Here is a 27,892-nt window from a genome sequence, read left to right on the forward strand (position 1 = left end):
CAGTATTTCATACACATCACCCATTTATTCTCCTTACAAACTTCAAAGATAATATACACTGTTCTCCTTGCACAGACTAGAGAACTGAGGCTTAGAGAAGTTAAATGACTTTCCCAAAGAGCTATGAATAGGTGGAGCTGTTTTTCAAACCTTGGACTCCTTGGTTCCAGAGTAATATGGAAAATTGAGAAGATGGATGAACTTACATGTAAGAAGAATGGTGGGAAAATCATTGCAAGAAATTTTTCTAATTGTATTGCTTGACTATACATGTTGTGGGGAGAGCATTTATGAAGAAGAAAAAGTCCAGTTTGATTTTTTTCAGGGTTCTAGCTCGAGTGGCTATGGATGGTAGAGCCATTAAATGATGCAGGGACATAAGAACAAGGCCCTACTGACTATTAAAATCTATTCGTTCCATTCATGACATGTAGATGTTTAGAAATTTGTAGGAAATTCTAATGGAGATATCTAGTTATTCTAAGTCAAGAATTCAGGGAAGAGATTTATACTGAAAAGAGAAATTCAGAAATCATCTTTATGTAGATGAGTAAAAAATAGGGTATGGACAGACAGTACCTTGTAGAATATCTTTTCAGGCTGGAAAAAGATATTGAAAAAAAAGACTAAAATTAAGAGATGACTTTAAATATTTCAAGAGTAAATATTATGGAGTAAAGGAAGGAAAAAGTGCTTAAAAGAGCCAGATGCAGGGATATTGAGAGATGAACAAGAAATCACATCTGTGCAACTTGGCATCTGGCATATAAATGGTAGTATTAGTGAGGTCTACAGCAGAGTGGTTTTTGTGATTGATCAGGGTAACAAGGAAGGTCAATTAGTGAAGCTACTCAAAATACTTTAAATTAAATTTTTTTTCTCTATAGAGTCCTTAAACAAAAATGGACTGACAACACTTCTCAAAACCAATACTATATTTACTGGAAAAGCCATTCCATATGGTGAGTTGGCCATGCTACTATCTGTTTAATCTACTTCTTTGTTAACTAAATGTCTATTTTGGAAATCTTCATCTTTCATTTGATATGCCACAATGAAAAAAAAAATTCAAGTTTTATGTTTAAGTCCTTGAAACTTGTAGAATCCTGTTTGAGTTTACATATAGACTCAGAGGGAAAACAAAATAAGGTTTATATAGGGAGAAAGAGGTACAGAGAACAATTCATGGTCCTCATCTACTCCTATACAAACTTATTATTTAAAATGATTTCTTGAGCCAGGTGCAGTGGTGCATGCCTATAATTCCAGTGGCTGGGGAGGCTGAGGCAGGAGGATAACAAGTTCAAAGTGAGCCTCAGCAACTCACCAAAGCCCTAAGCAACTTAGTTAGATGGCGCCTGGCAGAGCAAGCACTGAATAGTTAGGTTTTAAATGATCGAATAAATACTTTCATGTCTAAAATCCTGACTGCCTGGCGCAGTTGGCTAAGCAGACTTTTAAGATCAGACTTCTCAGAGATGGGTCTTGGGAGTAGGTATCTTTATAAATCTCATCTGGCGTTTGGGAATTACTGCTGTTAGCTATAGCAAGCCTTTGCAGGAGTGGGTTCATGATTGTTGTCTGGGATGAGCCATTGGTCTCCTCTTCTTTCCTGTAGATATCTGTGGCATCCCTCCATTTAGTCCCCAGTGGCTTTCCAGAAGAATCGCAGCGGGGGAAGAAGCCTGTCCCCACTGTTGGCCCTGGCAGGTGGGTTTGAGGTTTTTAGGTGATCACCAATGTGGAGGTGCCATCATCGATCCAGTTTGGATTCTTACTGCAGCCCACTGTGTACAACCGTGAGTGAAACTGGTGTTTTACTAATCTATTTAACACACGGGTTTATAGGATATGCCTAGGACACAAGTGTGATTGTCTAACTTCTAAGATCATCCAGACTAATTCTAAAGCAGGAATCTTCCTTTAAGTATTTTCTCTGCATAGCCTTCTAGCTTCTATTTAAACAATGTCAGTAAGGATAAAGTTAATCCAATCTTGAATTTTTTATCCCATTTATGTAGGTCTGATTATTCATGTTGAGCCAAAACCTGCTTCCCATCACAGAATCTATGGGTCTCAACTTACTGTAACTTCAGAAAACAAGAGTTCTTATTTCTTCCTTTGCATAATGATCCTTCCTGTATTTGAACTTTTCTCGTGTTCTACTTTAGTTTAATCTTTAAGCTAGGAACTCAGTTTTATTATTGGTAATAATTCCAGATGCCTTCCCATGCAGTGCACTTTCCCCTGGGTTGGTTTAGGATTATTCCTCTTGAAATTGGTTCATGTCAGCAAGGGCATGATCACTGAATTACCAGAGAGCTATGAACTATTCTGTGATATGAAAGAGTGAATATAATATATGTGTAATTTAAATAATAGTTGTTAAATGGAATAGTGGAACCAAAACTGTACATTTCGGAAAGATCTTTGTACCTATCTCTCAAGACCCCTTAGCTCCACTCCCAAAAGGTAAGTTCTATGCCAAATTTGCTAAGTTTTGTATTCATAGTACCTATGTTCTTTTTAAATTTTTACTTAAGTTTGTTTTTAACATGTCTGTTTCTAAAACAGTATAATTGTTTTTTGTTTTGATCTTATGTACCATAATTTTATTTATAATCTTTGCAACTTGCTTTTATACTTACCCTATGTTATGTAGATCAAGCTCTAAGGCATGTGGATATGCATAACTGGTTTGTTTTGGCTACTTAAATCAATCACTTGTGGTTAGGTTCTGAATAACATTATTGAAAATCTTCCTATATGGTTCCACTGTGTAGCCAGGGTCTGGAATCTATCTTTCTGTCCAGATCTTAACCATTTCTCGGCTTGCTCACAGTGCACTAGGCCCCCTTGATTTTTTGATGGTCAAACATGCTAATCTTGTCTATCCTTCAAGGTCTGGATAGTTGCTCTTCTTTCTGCCATTCAGGATATAACATTATGTTTGTCAGGAATCCTTATGTTTGCCTTGGCTTTAAGTTTCTCAGACTTCCCTTCTTCTTGACAACGTTGGCCATTGCAAGGAGTATTCATCTGGTATTTTGCATAATGTTTCTCAATTGAGTTTGATATTTTTATCATGGTTTTATTGGGAGTTCTGGGTTTTGAGAGAAAGACTACAGAGTTATAGGCCATTCTTATTGTATCAAGGATACATACTATCAACAGAACTTATTATTAATGTTAACTTCAATCATATAACTAAGGAAATATTCTCCACTGTAAAATTACATTTTCTCCCTTCCCATACTTACTAGTTGGAAGCAAGTCACTAAATTTGTCCAGCTCAGGGGGTGGACAGTAAGCTCCACCCCTTTGAGCAGGGAGTATTTAAATCATTTAAGATTCTGCATCAGAGTTATCTTTTTTCTCTACTTAGTAAATCTTATTTAAATTGCTGTGGACTCAGGGATATCTATTTTATAAATACTACATATTTTGTTGCTCAAATTGTTCCAGATTTGGCCACTGTGAGCTCCTTCATGTTAGCTGTATCTCTTTGTCAGGCTCCTATCTTTATATAACACTATAAGGTGCTCCAAGCTAATCTTATAAGTTCTCTACTCTGTCCTAAAATCAGCCATTTCTCCAAGGAGCCTTGCTTCATTTTATTGGAGAATGGTATAGGAAAACATGATTTGGGTGCTAGATATATTAAGTGCCACTGGAGTTTTGTTGCTTCTAGATTCTCTCAGTTGACAGAACTAGAAAATAGAGGGATGTCTACTATCATGAGTTACAAACACATCTATCCATCTGCATTTATGTTATGCTAATCTGGAATAAGATAACTATGAGTTTGTTTACAACTCCAACATCACATGGGATTTCTGCTAAGCCTACCCTGTTGGAAATGCCCATTTTATAGTAATTCTCTCAAAATGCATTTTGTGGTACTATGAAAAAGAATCTTCAATAGTAGCTGATTAATTAATGAATCTTAATATATTGGAAAATATAAGTACTAGTATAGAGGCCAGAGACATATAAGCATCTTTAAGTAGGTTCCCTTATCAAATAGAATGGTCTATTCTTGAATTTGTATGCAGGGACATCATATCTTATAGAAAAATAAAGTACATTGCCAAATTATTCTTCTCAAGGTGGACACTAAATCAATTGAGGTCAAATAAACATGGTCACCTGTAAAATTTTGAGCCATCTAAGTCAATAACAAAATGTAGAATGAAACTAGATTACTATCTCTCATCCTGCACAAAATCGATTCAAAATGAACCTAATACTCAAGAATCACCCAGAAACTACACATCTACTAGAGGAAAATGGGGAAACACTCCAACATATAGACACAGGCAGTGACTTCCTCAATGGAATTCCTAAAGCTCAGGAAATAATAGCCAGAATTAATATATGGTGGTGATTCAAATTTCAAAACTTCATGCTCAGCAAAGGAAATAATAATGTGAATGAATGGGAGAAAATCATTCCCATAAACTCTTCCAACAGAGGATTAATATCCATAATATATATAGGACTCAAAAAACTTATCAAAAACAAATAACCCAATGAATAAGTGGGCAAATAAACTATGCAGTCAAATGGCCAAATATATGGAAAAAAAATATTCAACGTCTTTAGTAATCAGGGAAATGCAAATCAAAAGTACACTGAGATTTCATGTTATTCCAGTTAGCATGGCAATCAAGAATATGAATAACAAATGCTTGTGAAGATGCAGGAAAATAGGAACTCTTATACATTGTTTAAGAAAATGTATTAGTACAGCAACTATGGAAATAAGTATAAATATTCATTAAAAGACTAGGAATGGAGACACCATATAATCCAGTTATCAACTCTTGGTATTTATCCAAAAGAATTAAAGTCAGCATACTATAGTGACATATGCATACCCATATATATAGTAGTCCAATTTGCAATAGTTGAGTTATGGAACCAATCTAGGTGTCTGTCAATAGATGATTGACGATAGAAAATGGGGTATATACACACAGTGAAATTTTTACCAGGCCCAAAAGAACAAAACTATGTCATTTGCAAGAAAATGGATAACTAGATGGCATCATGTTAGGCCAAAAACAAACAAACAAGAAAAGTTTGACTCAAACAAGAGTCATATGTCTTCTCTCATGTGGAACCTAGAGGGGAAAAGAGGATAAAAGAGATCTTGAGATAATAAAAAGGAAACTAATAGAGTAGAGAAAGTATATCCAGGGGAGGGAGATGGGAAAGACCAGGGGAGGTATGGAAATGAAATTGAATGAATTATATCATGTGCATGTATGAATGTGTCATAATCTCACTGATGAAATTAAATACAAACATTGTGTGATTGACTTAAAGGACTCAAAAATTTACAGGTGACCATGTTTATTTGACCTCGGTTGATTAAGTTGAATGTCCACCGTGAGAAGGATAGTTGCACAATGTTCTTTATTTTGCTCAAGGTATTATGTTTCATCAGGGACTTCTTGATTTCTTAACTTTCTCCCCCCACAAGATAATTTTATCAAGTAAAACCTAAAATATTCTTTCCATTTCACTAACCATTCATCCTCTGAAGAATTAATTTATATTAATAATATTTTGTTTAATTTCCATTAATATTTAAGTATATATGCATATGGTTTATTGTATATGCATATGCCACATTGTTTTATACTTTTGTGTACACACATTATATTTTATTTTTATACTGATTTGAAAAATGTCTGCCCAAACTTTTCATAGATGACTAGGGAAATATTTTTTTTAATTTTTAATTAAAAAATTGTATTGGTGCACAATTTTACATAATAGTGGGATTATGACACATTCATACATGCACATGATATAATTCATTCAATCTCATTCCCATACCTCCACTGGCCTTCCTCATCTCCCTCTCCTCCATCTCCTTTCTCTACCCCATTTATGTAAAAAGTCTACCTTTTCTCCAATGTATGTTTTTCATGCCTTTGTCAAGTATCAGACAATTGTATCTGTGGGTTCTCTGTCTTCTATTCTATTAATGTAATGGTCTTTTAATGCCAATATAATGCTGTTTTTGTTACTATAAATCTATAGCATAATTTTGAAATTGTGTATTGTGATGCTTCTAGCATTGTTCTTTTTACTCAGGATTGCTTTGGCTTCTGGGCCTTTTGTTCCTCTCTATGAATTTTAGGACAGGTTTTTTTTGGAAGAATGTCATTAGTGTTTTGATGTGGATTACATTAAATCTGTAGATTGCTTTGGTAATATGACCATTTTAACAATATTAGTTCTGCCTATCCATAAAAATGGGAGGGTTTCTATTTTCTAGTGTCTTATATTTCTTTTTTCTTATGTTCTGTAATTTTCATTATAGAAGTCTTTCACCTTTTTGGTTAGATTTATTCATAAATATTGAAGCTATTATAAATGGAATTGTTTTCCTGGTTACTTTTTCAGTGAATTTGTTATTGGTATATATATATAAATACTACTGATTTCTATATGATGATCTTGTATCCTGCTAATATTTTACTAAATTGTTTCTAGAAGCCTTCATATCTTCCAAAAACAAGTATTTTGACTTTTCCTTTATTATTTGTATACTTTTTAATTTTTTTATTTATATGACAGCAGAATGCATTATAATCCATATTACACATATAGAGCACAAATTTTCATATCTCTGGTTGTATACAAAGTATAATCACACCAATTCGTGTCTTCATATATGTACTTCTGATAATAATGTCCATCACATTCCACCATCATTTCTAACCCCAGATCCTCTCCTTTGTCCTCCCATCCCTCTGCCCTATCTAGAGTTTGTCTATTCCTCCCATGCCCCCCCCTCCCTACCCCACTATGAATCAGCCTCCTTATATCAGAGAAAACATTCGGCATTTGGTTTTTGTGGATTGGCCAACTTCACCTAGCCAATCTAACTTTACTTAGCATTATCTTCTCTAACGCCATCCATTTATCTGCAAATGCCATGATATTTTTCTCTTTTATTGCTGAGTAATATTTCATTATGTATATATGCCACATTTTTTTATCCATTCATCTATTGAAGGGTATCTAGGTTGGTTCCACAGTTTAGCTACTTGTGAATTGTGCTGCTATAAACATTGATGTGGCTCTGTCCCTGTAGTATGTTGTTTTTAAGTCCTTGGATATAGATCAAGGAGATCTTGGAAATTCCCAATTTTCCAAGAAATCTCCTTACTGCTTTCCATATTGGCTGCACCAATTTGCAGTCCCACCAGCAGTGTATGAGTGTACCTTTCTCCCCACATCCTTACTAACAAACATTGTTGTTTGTATGCATAGCTGCCATTCTGACTGGAGTGAGATTAAATCTTAGAGTAGTTTTGATTTGCATTTCCCTAATTGCTAGAGATGATGAACATTTTTTCATGTATTTGTTGATTGATTATACATTATCTTCTGAGAAGTGTCTCTTCAGGTCCTTGGCCCATTTATTGATTGGGTTTTTTTTTTTTTTTGTGTGTGTGTGTGTGTGTGTGTGTGTGTGAGTGTGTTTAGCTTTTTGAGTTCTTATATACCCTAGAGATTAGTGCTCTATCTGATGTGTGAGGGGTAAAGATTTGCTCCCAAGATGTAGGCTCTCTATTTACCTCATAGATTGTTTCTTTTGCTGAGAAGAAACTTTTTAGTTTGAGTCCATCCCATTTATTGATTCTTGATTTTAATTCTTGTGCCACAGGAGTTCTTATTAAGGAAATTGGAGCCTAATCACACTTGATGGAGATTAGGGCCTACTTTTTCTTCTAATAGACTCAGGGTCTCAAGTTGTATTCCTAAGTCCTTGATCCATTTTGAGTTGAGGTTTGTGCATGGTGAGAGATAAGGGTTTAATTTCATTTTGTTGCATATGGATTTCCAGTTTTCCCAGCACCATTTGTTGAAGAGGCTATTTTTCCTCCAAGGCATGTTCTTGGCAACTTTGTCTAATATAAGATAATTGTAGTTTTGTGGGCTAGTCTCTGTATCCTCTATTCTGTACCATTAGTCTACTAGTCTGTTTTGGTGCGAATACCATGCTATTTTTGTTACTATTGTTCTGTAGTATAGTTTAAGTTCTGGTATAGTGATGCCACCTGCTTCACTCTTCCTGCTAATATTGCTTTAGCTATTCTCCATCTCTTATTTTTCCAGATGATTCATGATTGTTTTTTCTATTTCTCTGAGGAATGTCATTGGAATTTTGATCAGAATTGCATTAAATCTGTATAGTGCTTTTGGTAGGATGGTCAATTTGATAATATTAATTCTGCCTACCCAAGAGCAAGGTAGATTTTTCCATCTTCTAAGGTCTTCTTTGATTTTTTTCTTTAGGGTTCTGTAATTTTCATTATATACAGTTTTCACCTCTTTGGTAAAGTTGAATCCCAAGTATTTTTTTTTTTTTAGCTATTGTAAATGGGGTAATTTTCTTCATTTCTTTTTCTGAGGATTTGTCACTGACATGTACAGAAATGCCTTTGATTTATGGGTGTTGATTTTATATCCTGCTACTTTGCTGAATTCATTTACTAATTCTAGGAGTTTTCTGGTGGAACTTTTAGGGTCTTCCAGGTATAGAATCATATCATCAGCAAATAGTGCCAATTTGAATTCTTGTTTTCTTATGTGTCTCCCTTTAATTTTTTTTCGTGTAATTGCTCTTCCTAGTGTTTCAAGAACTATGTTAAATAGAAGTGGAGAAAGAGGGCATCCCTGTCTTGTTCTAGTTTTTACAGGGAATGCCTTCAATTTTTCTCCATTTACAATTATGTTGGCCTGGGGTTTAGCATAGATAGCCTTTTTGAGGTTGAGATATATTATTGTTGTCTCTGATTTTTCTAGTATTTTGAACATGAAGGGGTGATGTATTTTGTCAAATGCTTTTTCTGAGTCTATTGAGATGATCATATGATTCTTATATTTAATTCTCTTGATGTGAATTACATTTATTATTGATTTATTATTGATTGTGAATTACATTTATTTATTTCTGTATGTTGAACCAACCTTGCAACCCTGGGATGAATCCCACTTGATCATAGTGCACAATCTTTTTGATATGTTTTTATATTTGATTTGCCAGAATTTTATTGAGAATTTTTGTGTCTAGGTTCAGTATAGATATTGGCTGAAGTTTTCTTTTTTTGATGTCTTTGCCTGGTTTTAGAATTGGGGTGATATTGGCCTCATAGGATGAGTTTAGAAGTGCTACATCTTTTTCTGTTTCCTGAAATAAATTGAAGAGTATTGGTCTTAGTTCTTCTTTAAAGCTCTTGTAGAACTCAGCTACGTATTCATCTGGTCAGGGCTTTTCTTGATTGGTATACTTCTGATGGCATCTTCTATTTCGTTGCTTGACATTGATCTGCTTAAATTGTGTATATCATCCTAATTCAATTTGGGCAAATAATATGATTCTAGAAATTTGTCAATGTCTTTGATATTTTCTATTTTATTGGAGTACAAGTTTTCAAAATAATTTCTAATTATCCTCTGTTTTTCTGGAGTTTCTGTCATGATATTTCCTTTTTCATCATGTATGTTAGTAATTTGAGTTTTCTCTCTCCTTCTCTTTGTTAGCATGGCTAAGAGTCTGTCAATTTTATTTTTTCAAAGAACTAACTTTTTGTTCTGTCAATTTTTTCAATTGTTTCTTTTGTTTTAATTTCATTGATTTCAACTCTGATTTTAATAATTTTCTGTCTTCTACTGCTTTTGGTGTTGATTTGTTCTTCTTCTTCTAGGGCTTTGAGATGTAATTTTAAGTCATTTATTTGTTGACTTTTTCTTCTTTTAAGGAATGAACTCCATGCAATGAATTTTCCTCTTAGAATTGCTTTCATAGTGTCCCAGAGATTTCGGTACATTGTATCTGTGTTCTCATTCACCTCTAAAAGTTTTTTTAATTTCCTCCTTGATGTCTCCTGCAACCCATTGTTCATTCAGTAGCATATTATTTAGTCTCCAGGTGCTGTATTTTATTTCTTATTTTATTATTGATTTCTAATTCCATTCTATTATGATCTGATAGGTTGCAGGGTAGTATCTCTATTTGTTATATTGGTTGAGTTGCTTTGTGGCATAATATATGGTCTATTTTGGAGAAGGATCCATGTGCTGTTGAGAAGAAAGTGTATTCTCTCACTGAAGGATGAAATATTCTATATGTCAGTTAAGTCTAAGATATTGATTGTATTATTGAGTTCTATATTTCTTTGTTGAGCTTTTGTTTGGAAGATCTATCTAGTGATGAAAGAGGTATGTTAAAGTCAACCAAAATTATTGTGTTGTGGTCTATTTAACTCTTGAACTTGAAGAGTTTGTTTATTTGAACATAGATGCTCCATTTTGGGGGGCATATAATTTATAATTGTTAAATCTTATTGGTGTATGGTTCCTTTGTGAAGTATGTAGTGTCCTTCTTTATCCCTTTTGATTGACTTTAGCTTGAAGTCTACTTTATTTGATATGAGGATGGAAACCTCTGCTTGCTTCTGTAGTCCATGTGAGTGGTATGATTTTTCCCAACCCTTTACCTTCAGTCTGTGGATGTCTTTTCCTATGAGATGAGTCTCTTGGAGGCAGCATATTGTTTGGTCATCGTCATCTTCTTTTTCTTTTTTAATCCAATCTGCTAGCCTATGTCTTTGGATTGGTGAATTTAGGCCATTAACATTCAGGTTTATTATTGAGACATGATTTGCACTTCCAGCCATTTTTGTTTATGTTTTGGTATTTAACATGACTTGATTTCTTCTCTGATTAGATTTTCCATTAGTGTAATACCTCTCTCTGATGATTTTCATCATTGTTTTTCATTTCCTCATTGTAGAATATTTTCATTTCCTCTTCAAGTATGTTCTGTAGTGTAGGCTTTCTAGTTGTATATTCTTTTAACCTTTGTTTATCATGGAAGGCTTTTATTTCATCATCAAATCTAAAGTTAAATTTGTTGTATATAAGATTCTTGGTTGGCATCCATTTTCTTTCAGAGCTTAGTATATATTGTTCCATGATCTCCTGGCTTCTGGGTTGAAAAGTATGCTGAGATACGAAGTGGTCTCCCCCAAATGTGATCTGATTCCTCTCTTGTGGCTTTTAAGATTCTATCCTTATTCTGTATGCTAGGCATTTTCGTTATAATGTGACTTTGTTATAGATCTGTTGTAATTTTGTATATTTGTTGTCCTATAAGCCTCTTGTATTTGGTTTTCCAATTCATTCTTCATGCTTGAGAAATTTTCTGATAATATCTCATTGGAGATACTGTGTATTCCTTTAATTTGAAACTCTGTGCCTTCCTTTATCCTAATAACTCCTAGATTTGGTCTTTTGTTGCTAGCCATGATTCTTGGATATTCTGTTCCTAGGTTCTTACTATCTTCACTGTGTAGTCAACTTTATTTTCCAGATTGTATACTTTGTCTTCATTATCTGACATTCTTTCTTCCAAGTGATATAGTCTGTTGGTTAGGCTTTTTATTGAGTTTTTTATTTGGTTTATTGTATCCTTCATTTCAAGGATTTCTGACTTTTTTTTCAGACTATCTCTTTCTTGAAGTAATCTTTTGCTACTTGTATTTGCTTTCTTACCTCTTTGTTGGAGTCATCATTTTTTGCCTATATTTGCTCATTTAGGTCATTCTTTAATTCACAGATTATTTTAATTATGAACCTGGTTTGTTTGGGGCACTTTCCTCCCTTGTTTTTTCATGTTGAATATGTGTCTTCCTTTCTCACAATGTGGATCTGAGATACTACAGTTTCTACCCTATATTCTTGTAATACCCATGCAGATTATCTGTACCTCACCTTGATGTTGGGCTTCTAGACCCTGCTGGTGTCCCTCAATGTATGCTACTACTACTAATAAGGTGGTGTGACAATAGGCAAGGTAACTTGAGATAGTATTTGAGGTACCCCAAGATGGATGCAATGTCTTATAGAGATGGGGTTGAAAGGGTGGGCCTCACACTCTCTTTGGGATGCTTGCTCTGAGATGCAGCTGCTTCTAGGCTCTGTCTGTTGTCCAAAAAGCTAGGGGCTACTGCATAGAGAAAGCTATGGCAATGACTGCAGTGTCCCAAGATGGAAGTGGGTTAGGCTTAGGCTCCCAGGTTGGGGTAGGGTGCAAACTGGAACCTACCCTGGATCTGGGTCCCACAAGTTGGTATAGGAGGATCTGGGCCGGGCCTGACCTCCTGCATTAGTCTGCTGGTTGGAAGGAGTGGTCTTGTGCTGGAGGCTAGGCCCTGGCAGGTGTCTGAAGGTGGAAGGATAGACCCGGGCCAACTGTGAGCCTGGGTTCCATGCTAGCACATCTCTTATTTGTATGCTTTTTATCTCTTTCTCTTGTCTAGTTGCTGTGGCTAAAATTCAAGCATTATTTTGAATAGCAGTAGTGAGAGTAGACATCCATATCTTGTTCCTGTCTTTAAAGGAAATGTTTTCAGTTTTTCTGCATTCAATATGATATTGGCTTTGGGTTTGTCATATATAGCCTTTATGATGCTAAAGTAAGTTCTTTCTATCCTTAGTTTCTTCAGTGTTTTTAACACAATTGGATGTTGAGTTTTGTGGAAGGATTTTTCCACATCAAAATGATCATGTGACTTTTGTTCTTGGTTCTAATTATGTGGGATATTTATTTGCATACATCAAACCATCCTTGCATCTCTGGAATGAAAGCAGCTTGATCATGATGTATAACTCTTTGAAATATGTTGTTGAGTTGAATTTGATAATGTTATTAAGGACTTTTGCATCAGTGTTCATCAAGGGTGTAGGTTTGTAGTTTTCTTTCTGTTAGGTCCCTAGGCCAAAGTAATTCCATTTTGAAAATCAGCACCTGCCCACCTAGGCATTACCTTCTAGTAAAGCCCACCCCGAAAGAGTCACTAACAACAGAAACCACAGCAAAGACATCAAGTAACAATCATCAGACCAGATGGGTTATTGTTAAACTACTCCATTGTATTTGACTATGTAGATAAGACGTTTTTTCCAGAAGCCTGCTGTGCCTTGCAAAAGGGCAGCCTGGCAGATATTCTCTGTCAGTAAACCTTTGTTTAAACTCAGAGTTGTGTCTCTTGTGGATATTGTGCCACCTACTGTAACACTTTTCTTGAGGAATCCTTATCTAGTTTTGATATTAAAGTGATATTGGCTTCATAGAATGAATTTGGAAGTGTTCCATTTTCTATTTCATGGAATAATTTGAGAAGCATTGGAATTCTTTAAAGGTCTGGTAGAATTTAGCTGAGAATCCATCAGTCCTGGGCATTTATTTGTTGGAAAGCTTTTTATTACTCCTTCAATCTTATTGTTATTGATATATTTAGATTTTCTATTTTCTCTTGGTTTAATTTTGGTAGGTTGTATCTAAAAATATCTCTATTCTAGATTTTCCAATTTATTGGAATGTTTTCAAAATAGTCCATACTATTCCCCTGTATTTCAGTGATGTCTGTAGTAATATCTCCTTTTTACATGTCCAATTTTATTAATTTGGGCCTTTCCTTTGATAAAGGAGATTGATAGTTTGGCTAAAGGTTTGTCTTTTTAAGGAAACCACTCTTCATTATTCCTTTTTATTTTTTATTTGCTATTTCATTAATTTCAGCTTTGATCTTTATTCATTCTTTTACTGGTTTGCAATTGGTTTATTATTTTTCAACATCTTGAGATGCATTATTAGGTTATTTATTTGGGATAATTTTGCCCTTTTTTCTATGTGGGCATTCATACCCGTAAATTTTCCTCTTAGAACTGCCTCACTGTGTCAGAGATTCTGATATGTTTTGTATCTATTCTTGGGTGAGCAAATTTTTAATTTTTTAAATTCTCCCTGATTTCTTTGACATATTCACTCAAAAGTATATTGTTCCATCTCATGTGTTTATATAGTTTATGTAGTTTTAAAATTGCTGTTAATTTTTAATTTCATTCCATTATAATATTATAAATGCAAGGAATTATAAATTTTTTCATACTTGCTAAGATTTTCTTCATGATATAAAATATGATCTTTTTTGGAGAAAGTTTCATGAGCAGATGAAAAGAAAGTGTGTTAATTCTGTAGATATCTGTTAAGTCACCTATGGTATGTTTTAATTTTATAATATCTTAGGTGATTCAGACAAAATAGTAATCTTTGGTAAGAGAAGTATATTGAAATCACCTAGTATTATTGTATTGGAATTTAAATGAGCTTTTATGTTAAATAGTATTTGTTTTCATGTAGTTAGATACACAGATATTTAGGAGTATAAATATTAAATACCATTTTATTTTTTTTTAATTCTCTTCAGTATGTAGTGACTTTGTTTCATCTAATTTTGGCTTGAAGTTTGTTTGTTGGATAAGAGTGCTACTCATGCTTGCTTTTGAGTTTCAGTTGTATAAAATATGATTTTCATCCTTTCACTTTTAGCATATAATATCTTTGCTTCTGAGATGTGTTTCTTACAGGCAACATATAGTTGGGTCTTATTTTTAATCCATTCTGCCTGTCTTTTAATTGGAGAACTGAGACCATTTACATTTAGTGTAATTATAGAGAGATATTTATTACTTCTTGATGTTTTGAGCTATTTCTAATGTTTGATCCTAGTTATCACTTGCTTATCCACACTTCTAATGGGATTTATTCTTTCCTGAACTCTATTGGTTGTTTTTTTATTTTCTTTTACATGTAGGATTCCTTTATGTATACTCTGCAATGCTGACTTAATAGATATGCATTCCTCTAGTTTATACTTATCTTGGAAGGTTTTCATTTTCTCACCAATTTCAAAGGATCTTGTTTGGCAGTTATTTTCTTTCAGGGATTGAAGTATGTCACTCTAATCAGGGTTTCTGTTGAGAAATGTGCTATTATTCTGATTGGTATTCCCCTGAATATAACCTGGCACTTCTCTCTCATAGCTTTTGAATTTTTTTCCTTGATATGGATTTTTGGCATTTTAATTATAATGTGTCATGGAGAGATTCTTTTCTGGTCTTGTCTATTTGAGGAACTAAATGAAAAATATGGAACACTTCACAAATTTGCGTGTCATCCTTGTGCAGAGGCCATGCTAATCTTCTGTGTCATTCCAACTTTAGTACATGTGCTGCCAAAGAGAGCATAAAAATGACTTTTTAAAGCTAATCTTTGAAGTATGTGCATTTTTACATCAAAAGTGTCTTAATATTCTGGTATAGCAAAGTGATAAGTCACACTCATACCCTGCCTTCTGGAAATTTGTCAGCTGATTCCTTCATGGATTTCTCTTGACTCATCTTCATCAACTTTATGTACATTCTTGGTTCTACTCCCTATTGAAGGGGGCATCTAAGTATCCAAATACATTGAAAAGGGAAGTTTTCCAAAAGAGAGAAGGCATTTGGGGAGATATGCAAAATCCAAGAGTGATATAGACGACAATTTTACTGACAGTTGCCTGGCATCAGGCTAGCTGACATTGTTGAGTAGTACTCCAAAGACACTGAGAACTGACAGCAATATTGAACCATTGCCCATGTAGCTTCCCTGCCATTGGCTACTGTTAGAATTAGTTCTCAAACTTGAGCATACACCAAAATCACGTGGAAGATTTTCTGATTAAGTCTTACATGGAGCCTGAAAATATGTATTTCTAACAATCTCACCAATTATATTATTCCACACTTTGGGAAAACTCATGTTCTTACCTTGCTAACTCCACATGAGTCTTTTTTGCCCATGTGGGTCTCTTAATATATTGTAGGGACTAAATTCACTTTGCACTTATATATTGGAATCTTTTTGTTTTAAAATAAGAAACTCTTTCAACTTCAGCCACTTACTTTCTGTGATTCAGTATGGTTCTTTTTTCAATTGACACATGTCCCATTGTTGGGTTGGGGATAAGACCCTAAGGACATAAGAGATAAAACTGGATTACATAAAAGTGAAAAGAGGATGGAGAAGTTCATCAATTGATACCTTGAGCTATTTATTATCTCATTATTGGAAAAATTTCAGGCTTTGTTGCCTAAGAATGTGTATATTGCTGTGATACATGCTTTTTACATGGTATTCTTTACAAAAACTCAAGGATATTTGACTCTGCACATAAAATTTAACTAGAAATTGAGGTCTACGTTATCATCTGTACCATGGTTTTAAAATTATTTTACTGTAAAGTGAATACTATCTCCTATATGGAAAACTTCAGGAGTAACTTTAAGAACTAAGTTCTGGAATAGGGATGTAGCTCAATGGTATAGTGTATGCCTCGCATGTGCAAGACCCAGGATTTGATCCTCAGCAAACCCCACTACACCCACAAGAAATAAAAGCAAAATAAGTTTCTTCACTACCAAGTAATAATTTAGAGGGGTGACTTTGAAAATAAAGCTTAATCCTTCCATTAGAGTGCATGATAGATAATAACGATGATAATGGCTTCCATTATGAAGGCATTACCATCTGCAAGTTACTTGCCAAGCACTTTATTGGAGTCAGCTCCCTTAATAAAGGCATCTTGAAATACATGACTGAGTCAAACTCGTCATGCAGGGAATCAAAATGAGCATGGTTATGACTAGAGAGAAGATGCCTACATATATTAAGAAATATCTCCTTTGAATAAAGTGTGATGAAAGTTGATTTCAATAACTTTACTTTTCCTAAAGACAGTTTTGAAACAATGGAAAAATTGATCTCCAAGCACAAGCAACAATATGTTTCTGGCAGTTAAGGGATTTTTTTTCCCTCAGATATTTCTTCAGCTGGAGATCTTGATATGGCAAATTAATGGATGTTGAAGATTTTTGAGTGTCTTTTTGAAATCTATCAAAAAAGTGTGCCAACCTCAAGTTTACAGTTAAAATAACTTTCACAAATTCGATGCCCATATCACCAGCACTCAGATCAGAAATCAAAATACTACCACTCCCTACCAGTCCTCCTATTGCTCCTCTTTATAGTCACTCTCCTAGAAATAATCAGTGCCCTGATTTCTGACACCACAGGGGAGTTTTGCCTATCTTGGAACTGATAATATTGTTGTGAAATTAAAATATTTTAATTTTTTATTTTTCCTTAAGACTAAAAATAGTCTTTGGTGATATTTAATAAGGGCTCCAGTTTTATGGACAAAAGGAGGAGACAAGATATGCAATACCTCAGGTAGATCAGGAGTAGTGGAGTAGTTTGTGTGGCAGGGAGACCACACTGAGCACCTAGGGAGGGCTGGGTATTACATGGCTAAAATGTGCAGTGCCTGTTGATAGGACTGAATGGGTTTAGAACAATATACAAAAGTGTGTTTTCACATTAACTTTTGCTCTTTCTCCAGAAAAGGTGATCCACGCTCTTGGACTCTTGTTGCTGGGGACCATGATAGAACCCTAAAGGAATCAACTGAGCAGGTGAGTAGTTTTTTTTAAAGGTCATTCCATCCGCCTTCTAAAGGATGTCATGTGCCATCAAAAACCTTTAGCTAAAATATGATTATTTATGGATGTTCTAATGCCCCTTTACACTTATAATGTATACCTGTTTTTAAAAGTGTATTTTGAGATGAAATTTTAATTTGAGAATTGGGTGAGGCAGGTCAGGAAGCACAGATCCGGGTTGATTGATTGTGCATAGGTCTGCAGAGTTTTGTTTATCCAGGATCATCAATCCTCAGAATGTGGTTCATTGCCTCCCATAAATTATAAACCAAGATTACCCTTTTAGAATTAGTACAAAATCATTTTCATTGCTGATGTATAGACATGAAGAGATTCAAGATTTATTCGGGACCATTATGCAAGGAAGTAGCTTGACTCTTTGATTTTCTTATCTTGTAATTGTTTACCCGCCCTTGAAATAGGTGAGAAGGGCCAAACACATCATAGTGCATGAAGACTTTGATATAGTAACCTATGACTCTGATATTGCTCTAATACAATTGAGCTCTCCTCTGGAATACAACTCAGTGGTGAGACCAGTATGTCTCCCACATAGCATGGAACCTCTGTTTTCCTCTGAGATCTGTACTGTGACTGGATGGGGAAGCACTAGTGAAGGTGGGTACTTAACATCTAGCAGCACTATTTATGAGAGTGTAATTTTTAAAAATATGTTAAGCAAATATCAAGCAGTATTTGCTTTAGCCTCTCTTCCTTCTGAAAGGAAATAATGTTTTACTTATAATAGCTCAGTAAGTGATTAGAGAATGAGCAGTCTTAAATTTTTCCTTCTGAATTATTTAAATAGATTAGATCAGGGGTCAGACCTCTGAAAAGGGCCAGATAATAAGTCTTTTAGGCTCTGCAGGCCATATGGTCTGTCAGGACTACTCAATTCTACCTGTGTAAGCTGAAGACAATACATGCCACATTAGGAATGCCCATGTTCCAACAGCACTTCATTTATGAAATTTAAGACATAGTATGCATATATGATTAAGAGTATTTTTTAGATTTTTTTCCAACCATCTAAAAATGTGAAAAATATTCTTAATTCATGGATTATATAAAATATGCCCAGGGTCTGTTGGTATATGACCCAGAATTGATCCTTGGTTGGATATGCTGACCCTTAGGCTAGATTATAAGGTTCTTAAAGCCATAGTAAACACAGAAAGCTCTGAATAGATTGATGTTTGCTTTCTGCTTCTTTTACTGTATCAGATCATTTTATTTTCATTCCATTTGTGTCATTTGCAACAGAGAGGAGTTATCTTTGATTCCTAATGGTATTCTTGTTCACAGCTTACTATGTTACCTATAGCCAAATTGCATTTCATAAAATCTTCACAACTATCATAGCAAATTTTATCATTCTCATTTTCCAAATGAGGTTGTGGCCCTATGTTTTAAGTAATTTTGTAAGATCTCATGACTATTAAACATCAAAGTTAGGACTTAAGGCCAGCATGGCTCATCTTATAATCATTCCTTGAATGGCTTCTCATTATATTTAGAAAAAAATCTAAAACACTAGCTTAGTTTGGAAATCTCTGATTTGGTCTCCACTTAACTCTCCAATATCATTTCCTCCTTTTGTCCCCTTGTTTGTTAATCTTCTGATACCATGGCCTTCTTTCTTAAATGTCAAACTTGTCCTGCCTTCTAAAGATCTGCACTTTCTTTCTCTCCACTTGGAACACTCTATTGCAGTTTTTGCAGAGTGGCTCTTCATCATTCCATTCTCAAATGAAATGTCACTCTCCTTCTTGGGCCACACTGCTGCAGCAAGACTACCCTTCCATCCTTCCTTGCTACCTAGTTTTATCATCTCAATGCACTTGAACATTCTTGGCATTATTTTTTGAAATCATTTTCTACAACTCACCCATTAGTATCAGAGATACATCTTGGAAGCAGATCTGTCATTCACCACTCTCTCCTCAGGGGCTAGAAGTTAACTGGCATATACTATGCTTCAGTGTATATTTGTTGACTGGCTTCAAAGTCCTTAAATAAACATACCTAACTCATTTCAAACTTTTTCAATTCTATGACTACTGGACGAATGAGCCATTGTTAGTCTTATAAAATATAATTCATTCTTTGCATCCAAAAGGAGGGAATGAAGTCTTAATTTTGAAATATGGCCAGCCACACTGAGAGGATAGTTCCTGAAAAGGAGTATTAGTGCATTCAAAGGGACATAAGATTTACAGTTGGACCTAGGATTGAGTCCTAATTCTGTTCTGTAAAAACTACATGATCACATTTTCAGAGGTTGGGTTTTACAATTGTGAGATCAGTATGATTAACCTACCTCACAATATTGTTGTATTATGGAATTAGAGTTTAATTTAAAGTTTTACATAAATGTGAAATTATTTTTGTTTTGCTTCAAAAGATACAGGATACATAGCAATAAACTTTTAAAAATAGCCATAAATCTAGAATAAGTGACACAGAATACACTAACATAGGTTTGCCCAAGTATGAGAAGAAACTTCTCATTTGTTTACCATTAGTGCCATCTAACATTGAAGATGAGATTGGGCTTTAGCAATAGTAGAGGAAGAGAATATGATTTTGATTTCCCTAGATCATCATATAAGCATATATGTTCATATACTTGTAAGTGTATATTTATATAATATAGTTATATTATATTTATGTAAGTCATATATAGTACCAATTCACATCTTCCTGAGTTTTTCTTTTTGATTTTGTTTTCTTTTTTTTTTTTTTTGGTGTTAAGAATTGAACCCAGGGTCCTGCACATGGTGAGCACACACTTTATCACTGAACTACACCCCCAGTTCCTCTGAATTCTTATGCAGCACTATTTGATATGATAAAACTTAAACTGGAAATAAGCTAGGCAAAAAGCTATTATCCCAGTGGCCTCCCCTTTACAAAGATGCCACATGGGGAAATGAAGACATGCTGCATGAAACACTTGTATTCTCCCACCCCCAATATTCTCTGTCTGCTCAGGAAAAATAGAAAGGCTACAGTTATGTAGGTACAGAGCAAGTCTGAACTTAATATTTCTTTGGCATCACTTTCTGCTTACTTCATCATCAAGCCCTCTCTTTCTGAATCTGTTTCTTCGGTAGACGGTGGCCTAGCCAGTCGCTTACAGCAGATTCAAGTGCCTGTGTTAGAAAGAGCGGTCTGCGAACGCGTTTACTATTCTGCTCATCCAGGAGGGATCACAGACAGGATGATCTGTGCTGGCTCTGCTGTATCTGGAAGGAAAGATTTCTGCCAGGTGAGAGCATTCTGACTTTGCACAGGAAGACAGAAAGTTTGGCACCTACTCAGAGTCTCCTTAGGCAGGAGGAAAACTGTTGAAGGTACAAGCATCCAACTTCTTACCACATCCCTGCACAAAGGCCAGGAGGGGTGCAGGAAGATGTGTTACTTAATCCTAACAGCCTGCAATGTCAGTGGTAGAAAGCAGCCGTACAACCAGAATGGCCAGTGGTAGATAGGAGCCCATGAGTAGGGAGGGTATGGCAGGACCACTAACCAGGCTTGAAAGTGGGGGAAATGTGTGCGTATACATTTAGGGTTTGGGGAACAGGTGATAAGTGAATAAGGTTTCAAATTAGTATATCCTACTTAGAACTTTAAAAGTTTTATTGTTTTATTATTAATCTTCTATATTTTAATTTTTTATATATGACAGCGGAATGCATTACAATTCATATTACATATATAGAGCATAATTTTTTGTATCTCTGGTTGTATAAATAGTATATTCACACCAATTCGTGTCTTCATACCTGTACTTTGGATAATAATGATCATCACATTCCACCATCATTAATTACCCCAAGCCCCCTCCCTTCCCCTCCAGTCCTTTAAATTTTTAATTGTAGATTAAAATAATCACTAAGAGGAAAATAAGAACCTAGTGGTAAAAATGGTTTTCATATTCAGTGAAAAATCACAAGTCTCTTTTCAGTGAGATTATAGAAGCACCAAGCTATACAGATCTATATATGCATGCCACTGGCAAGTTCAGGATCAGCTAAGAAAAAAGAAGCATATGGATGAATACTTTGAGGAATACCGGCTTCAATATTCATAAAGTGCCGCAGTCTGGCTGGGCACAATCAGGAGCCACTTGTCAAAAGAAACTAACTTTATTTTTAGAACTACACACACCAAACAGAACAGCTCCTCAGGAAAAATCCTCAGAGCCCAACTGCCACCACTGGCTTCCCACAAGCCTCTCCCCAACCACAAGCCTCTCCACCTCCCACAATCCTCATCATTTCCCATACTTCTGGGTAGCCTGAGCATTGAGGGTGGAGAGTGGGAAAGAGCCTTTGGCACAAAGCCAGGACTTGTGTGGGGAGATCTGAGGCCGATTGGCTGGATCGCATGGGCGGAGCCAAAAAAGCCCCCCAATGAGCAGCTCCGTAGTCTGAAAGGGCAGGGAAACAGCCCAATGAGCATCACCTCAGAGGAGCCAATCAGCTAGATGTTGCTGATGATAAAGTCAACTAATAAATGTGACTTTAGATACATCACCTCTGAAGAGTTGTTGATACTCTGCATGCCCACCTTTAAACCCTAGTCTGGATTTGGGGGGTAGCCACGCTTGAAGGAAATTTTGTGTCTGTAGGTTAGGCAGATATTTCTCCAGATTTAACACTCATACTGGTCTATGGTAAAGAGGGAAGAAAAATGAATCTGTTCTTCTCTGCTTCTTTATAACCCTCCCCACTACTACCACCAGCAATCAGTCAAAATCATAAACAAATGAATGTCACTTCTATGGGGAGAAGCTACTGGGCATTCATCAAGGTGGAAGTCCTTCCATATGAAAATATGGAGAGAAAAGGAAGGAACACCCCCTCGCACTTAACAGGTACTCTCATGGTGTTCATCACCACTTAAATTCTGTTTGTGTTGCTTATCTTAATTCTCAATACCCAGAAGCAGATCCTAAGATGAGTATTGAAGTGTAATGGTCTATTTCAGGAAGTGTAGACATCACAGGGAAGAAAGTAAGAAGGTACAAGGAAGGGAAGGCAGCCAATCAAGGATGAGCACTTACACCAGCTTACACAGGGAGGGACTAAGCCTTATCCTGCATGGAAACTGTGCAGTGATGTAGACCATACGTGGTATATTCATCTCATCTGAGGGGTGAGGAAACTGGGGGATTTACATACTACTTCCCCAAAGTCACAGTTTTAGGGCTGTCTGGAAGGAAGCTATTAATTCCTCATCATTTCCCATACTTCTGGGTGGCCAGAGCATTGAGGGTGGAGAGTGGGAAAGAGCCTCTGGCACAAAGCCAGGACTTGTGTGGGGAGATCTGAGGAACCTGGGAAGGGTACTCCCACTATAGCACATAACTGTTCACCTTAAACAATAAAATAGAAAAGAAGTCTGAATTAATGTGTTCATTCTTCTCCTTGGTGTATTGAGATATTTAGGAATGGACTGTCTGTTTGAATCAAGGAAATCCCAAATGGCTTTATTGTCTGTCATATGTGACAGCATCTAACATTAAGAGACATGCTTATTTTGTGTCAAGAAAGCAAAAAAAAAAAAATGAGATAGGTTTAAAGTGGTCCATGTCACAGGTGACCCAAATATCATCATGCCATTTGGCACCTATTATTTAAGCTTCATTCAACTGTCACTTAGTCTGCAGCATGACCAAATTTACTGCCAACATGAAGAAAAATAGGAGTTGAGATTCTATTAAATATAGCCAGCTATCTTTTCAGTAGACACTTGGCTACTGAAGGGTGATTTTAGAAACTCACTTTGATCAAATGGACTCTAATATTTCTATCATGAATGATTTTTACCCTCCTGTGTATGCTCAGAAGTAATGATCCTACTAATGTAATTTCTCATTTAGGAAGGTAAAACTAACAATGTCAGAACATAGAGACTTGGAGCTTTCAGATATGCAATGCAGAATCCTGTTCTTTGCTCACTGGATTTCAAAATTTTTACTTCAAGTTGTTTTGACCTATAAAGCAATAGATGTGTATCTTCACAAAGTGATACATGTCCTGCTCCTGCTTTCTAAATTTGTTTCATATTTTTCCTTGATAACCGTTTAAGCCACACTGATATTCTTCTAACCTCCCAAATTCCCAAGTCTTGGTTATCTCAGGGCCTTAATCTAGACTTATCTTCTATATAAAATGCTATTTATTCCTCTAGTCTTTCTTTCTTTCTTTTTTAATTGGATATTGAACTCAGAAGGACTTAACCACTGAGCCACATTTAGAGACAGGGTCTTGCTAAGTTGCTTAGGGCCTCACTAAATTGCTGAGGCTGGCTTTGAACTTGTGATCCTCCTGCCTCAGCCTCCTGAGTCACAGGGATTACAGGTATGCTCCACCGTGCCCACCTCATCCATTAATAATACCACTGTTTCTTCCAAATCTTTATTTTTGCTTATTTAATTTAAACAAAGCAAATATTTGGGGAAGATTGACTCTTTCATCTGAGTTTTTGATGCAGATTTCTCTTGTGAAATGTGTTCCCTCTAATCCTAAAACCAAAGTAGCAATATTTAACAGTAAATAAGAAAAATTCTGTTTTCAAATTCTGTTCCTTCCTGTATATATGCATATACATACATGTACATGTAAGGACACATATATACCTACCTTTATTCTCTACCATTCACTCTGAATATTTCCTTTATAGCTGCTATTGCCATCTTATTTGTTCATATTCTATCTTGCTCAGTGTGCCTGGCTCACTGTAGGCATTGAATAATTTTTAAATAAAAACTATCACTTGTTTATGGAATGTGCTAGGCCTTATGATAGATACTATCAATGAAAGATAAATTAGATAAGTTCCCTATATCATGGAATGTTTGTAGCTGCCTGAAAAATTAACAGTGTTAGTGGTGAAGAATGAATGATTAAAAACAACACCTAACTGGACACATCAGACCATTTTGAAACTGGAAGGGTGTCGTAAGTATAATTTTACTTTATGAAAAAAATTAAGCCCTAAGAAAATGTTAATTGTTCTACATTAAACTAGGGGCTCTCCTTACTTCTAATTTAGGGAAGTTTCCTTCTGGGAAGTTTTTCACATAAAATAAACAGATCTCAAATATGTACCTTCAGCTCAAATTCAATTAAATGCAAGATTCAGTTTGGCACTAAATATATTTGATCCAGTCCCTTTCTGAAAAAGGACTGACTAAAAATATGAAAAAAATATGTTAAAATAAAAATCTTGATTTAAGGCTTGTTATTGATGCATCTAATAGAACTTCATCATAAGAAAACATTTATTATGAGGCAGGCACTATACAATGTCCCCTGGAATACAAAGATGAATAAGGCTTGAAGTCTTGAATACTGTGGTTTTACTAACTGGTGATGTCATTTATAGAAGACCCTGCTGAGGGGACTGGGAAGATTGAGAAACGGTGTTTTCTAACTTTTTGAACTAGGCTTTGTCTTGACCCTGGAATCAAATGATTTTTAAAAATTTTTCAATTTCTCATTCTTTGGGTTGTACATGATGTAGAATTACATTGATGTGCCATCATATATGCACATAGATAGTAATGCCTGATTCATTCTGCGATCTTTCCTATTCCCATCCACCTTTGTCTAATCCAAAGTACTTCTATTCTTCCCTAACCCGTGCTTATGTGAATTAACATCCACATATCACAGAAAACATTTGGCTTTTGGTTTTTAGGGATTGGCTTATTTCATTTAGCATGATATTCTCCAGTTTCATCCATTTGCCAATAAATGCCATAATTTCATTCTTGATTGCTGAGTAATATTAATATTCCATTGATTTTTATCTGTTCCCTTTTAAAATGGTAAAAATACAAATTTACAATTAAGGCATAAAAATTGAAAAGGAGCAAGTCATTTTAAAGAATCAAATACATTGTGAACAAATTATTGGTCATTCCTGTTCTAAAATGTGAAAGCAGGAACTTCAGAATAAAGTGGTTTTCTGGAACATTTTTTTCTTATTTCAGGGAGACTCTGGTGGGCCATTAGTATGTAGACATGAAAATAGCCCCTTTGTCCTCTATGGCATCGTCAGTTGGGGAGCTGGCTGCATCCAGCCATGGAAGCCAGGTGTATTTGCCAGGGTAAGGGTCTTCTTGGATTGGATCCAATCCAAAATCAAGGGTAAGTTTTTTTATGTAATTTTTTATTTATATATGACAGCAGAATGCATTACAATTCTTATTATATAGAAAGAGCACAATTTTTCATATCTCTGGTTGTATACATAGTATATTCACACCAATTTGTGTCTTCCTACATGTACTTTGGATAGTAATAATCATCACATGTCACCATCATTAATTACCCTATGCCCTCTCCCTTCCCCTCCAACCCCTCTTATATATTATAAAACAATGCCTCTTTCTTATAAGTACTGCATGCTATCCCATTGTGCCACTGGAGTTCTAAGCCTCTTTCTTTAGGGTAGGTTTGGGATTGTCAAGTATGGTATAAATGAGTATTAGAGAAAAGAATAATATTTCATTTAGTTTCTAAACATATTAAAATGCAAGATTCTATAAGAATAACTTCCCCCTTTGTCAAAATTGAGTAAAACTGACTTTTCCTAAGGCTGCTTTAATTCTAGATTTGCATTTTCTTTTAATAGTAGCTGCTTTGGGACTGAGTACATTTTGTCCTTAGGCTTTCATCTTTATTTTTAATGTATTATCCCCCAATACAGGTATTACTTCACTTCAAACAAAAAATAAAAGCAAAACCTTAAGAAAACAATTGCCAACATCCACACTTCCAACAGACAGTGCCTCTGGGTCAGGTAATATGTCTATACATTATCTCATTAATACATCCAGAAAGAATTGAGCAAAAAGCATTATAAACCTGGATGCACTAATTTTCTTTGGAATGCCACAAACTCTGTAGTTTCTTTCTAGTTGGTAGGAGCCACATTGTTTGAGGTTGCAGGTGATAAATCATGTAGTTGTGAACAAGTGCTTGAATTTGGGGGAATTGCATAGGATTATTTTAAACTCTGAGACATTTACTCCTACCGTTTAAAGGTCCTTAGATTTCCAGATATCTTTCTTGGTAAAGACTGTGTATAAGATTAACAAAATTTGCATCAGAATCTCTCTTGGGCTGGATATATGGCTCAGTGGTAGAGTACTTGCCTACTGTGTGTGAGGCCCTGGGTTTGATCTGAGCACTGCAAATAAAAATGATGATGATGATGATAATAACAATACTCTTAATTCTACTACAATTGCCATTGTATGTTTGCTACTAGGATTTTTTGTTTTAATCAAAAGTTAACAGTAATCAGAGAATTAGAAGTCTGTAACAGACTTGCATGAAAGTTCTGGGATACCACAGTCTTTTTCACCACCTCTGCCCAACCTCCACATGCTCTCCTCCCAAGATGACAACTAGTAGGAGTTGGAAGAAAGTTGAAGAGGATGCAAGACAGAGAAGGTAGAATTATTAGAGTGCTGCCTTGAGTAGAAGAAAGGGGCTGGGACTTACTGCTTAAAAGGAAGGGTAGTATTGGATAGAAGCAAAGTTCATACAGAGTTGTTGGATGAAAGGCTAAATATTTAGGCAGTGATGCAGGTGTGCTGGTGTATGGGTGCTTGCGGAAATTCTTTTCTGATTGCTTCTATTTTCTCAGCAGATGATAGAAGGATCTATGTAAGAGGGTTTGATTAATTTTAAGAGAAAACAGCAAGTATGAAATTTTTCTTTAGAAAAATGATAGTGTTTGGGCTAGAAAGGTGTGGTAGGGTTGCTGAGCAGCAGGACCCTCCCCAAGGTGAATGATCATGAATTTAGGGAGAGACTTCCCAGTTAGCCTGGATGTATGTTTTCCTCTGAAGAAACTGAGGTAGACTCAGAGTGGGTGGAGATTATATCATAATGAAGCTTCCCCAAGTATATGAGAATGTAACGTGTGTGAAGAAGTGATTAAAATGATCATTGAAATTTTTAAAAAGTATTTTTAGTTGTAGACGGACACAATATCTTTTTATTTTTATGTGGCGCTGAGGATCGAACCCAGTGCCTCACGTGTACTAGGCAAATGCTCTATCACTGAGCCACAACCTCAGCTCTGAAATTTAAGATAGGTAAAGAATGAAATATGGATGAGAGATGGGTTTGGGATAAACGAGAGATAAATTACAAATCTCAAAGGTAGAGTGTTGGGTGGGGGAGCTGGAAAGATGGAAGATTTTGGTTCAAGAGAGTGATACTTTTTTAAAACTTATTTTTTGACCCAAAATGTTAAGATTTTATTTACAATGCATGTTTGTGGTACAGAAAGTAAAAATGCTGTTACAATTTTGGTATAACTGGTAGCCATGGATGGTTGACTCGCCAATCACAGCTATCCATGCTACAGCAAGTCTTACCCCCCCCCAAAAAAAAACCGTAACAATGCTTACAATTTTGTTGGGGCAAAGTCCTCTTGGTGGATT

The 27,892-nt window shown here is 35.4% G+C and overlaps 1 protein-coding gene and 1 non-coding gene across 2 annotated transcripts in view; one reads left to right on the top strand and one right to left on the bottom strand.

Moving 5' to 3' along the window:
- Positions 1–27,892, top strand: part of Ovch1 (ovochymase 1) — a 49,942-nt gene that overhangs the window by 12,566 nt on the left and 9,484 nt on the right. The window contains exons 5-11 of the mRNA XM_078014973.1: positions 888–962; positions 1,619–1,799; positions 17,316–17,388; positions 17,838–18,033; positions 20,532–20,686; positions 25,424–25,580; positions 26,143–26,235. Of these exons, the coding sequence (XP_077871099.1) occupies positions 888–962; positions 1,619–1,799; positions 17,316–17,388; positions 17,838–18,033; positions 20,532–20,686; positions 25,424–25,580; positions 26,143–26,235 (930 nt within the window). The remainder of the gene's footprint in view (positions 1–887; positions 963–1,618; positions 1,800–17,315; positions 17,389–17,837; positions 18,034–20,531; positions 20,687–25,423; positions 25,581–26,142; positions 26,236–27,892) is intronic.
- LOC120888845 (U6 spliceosomal RNA) lies at positions 15,016–15,120 on the bottom strand. Its single transcript, XR_005732516.1, has one exon. It is a non-coding gene; the product is annotated as a U6 spliceosomal RNA (small nuclear RNA).

This window comes from Ictidomys tridecemlineatus, chromosome 6, assembly GCF_052094955.1.
Source record: "Ictidomys tridecemlineatus isolate mIctTri1 chromosome 6, mIctTri1.hap1, whole genome shotgun sequence".
NCBI classification, from domain to species: domain Eukaryota; kingdom Metazoa; phylum Chordata; class Mammalia; order Rodentia; family Sciuridae; genus Ictidomys; species Ictidomys tridecemlineatus.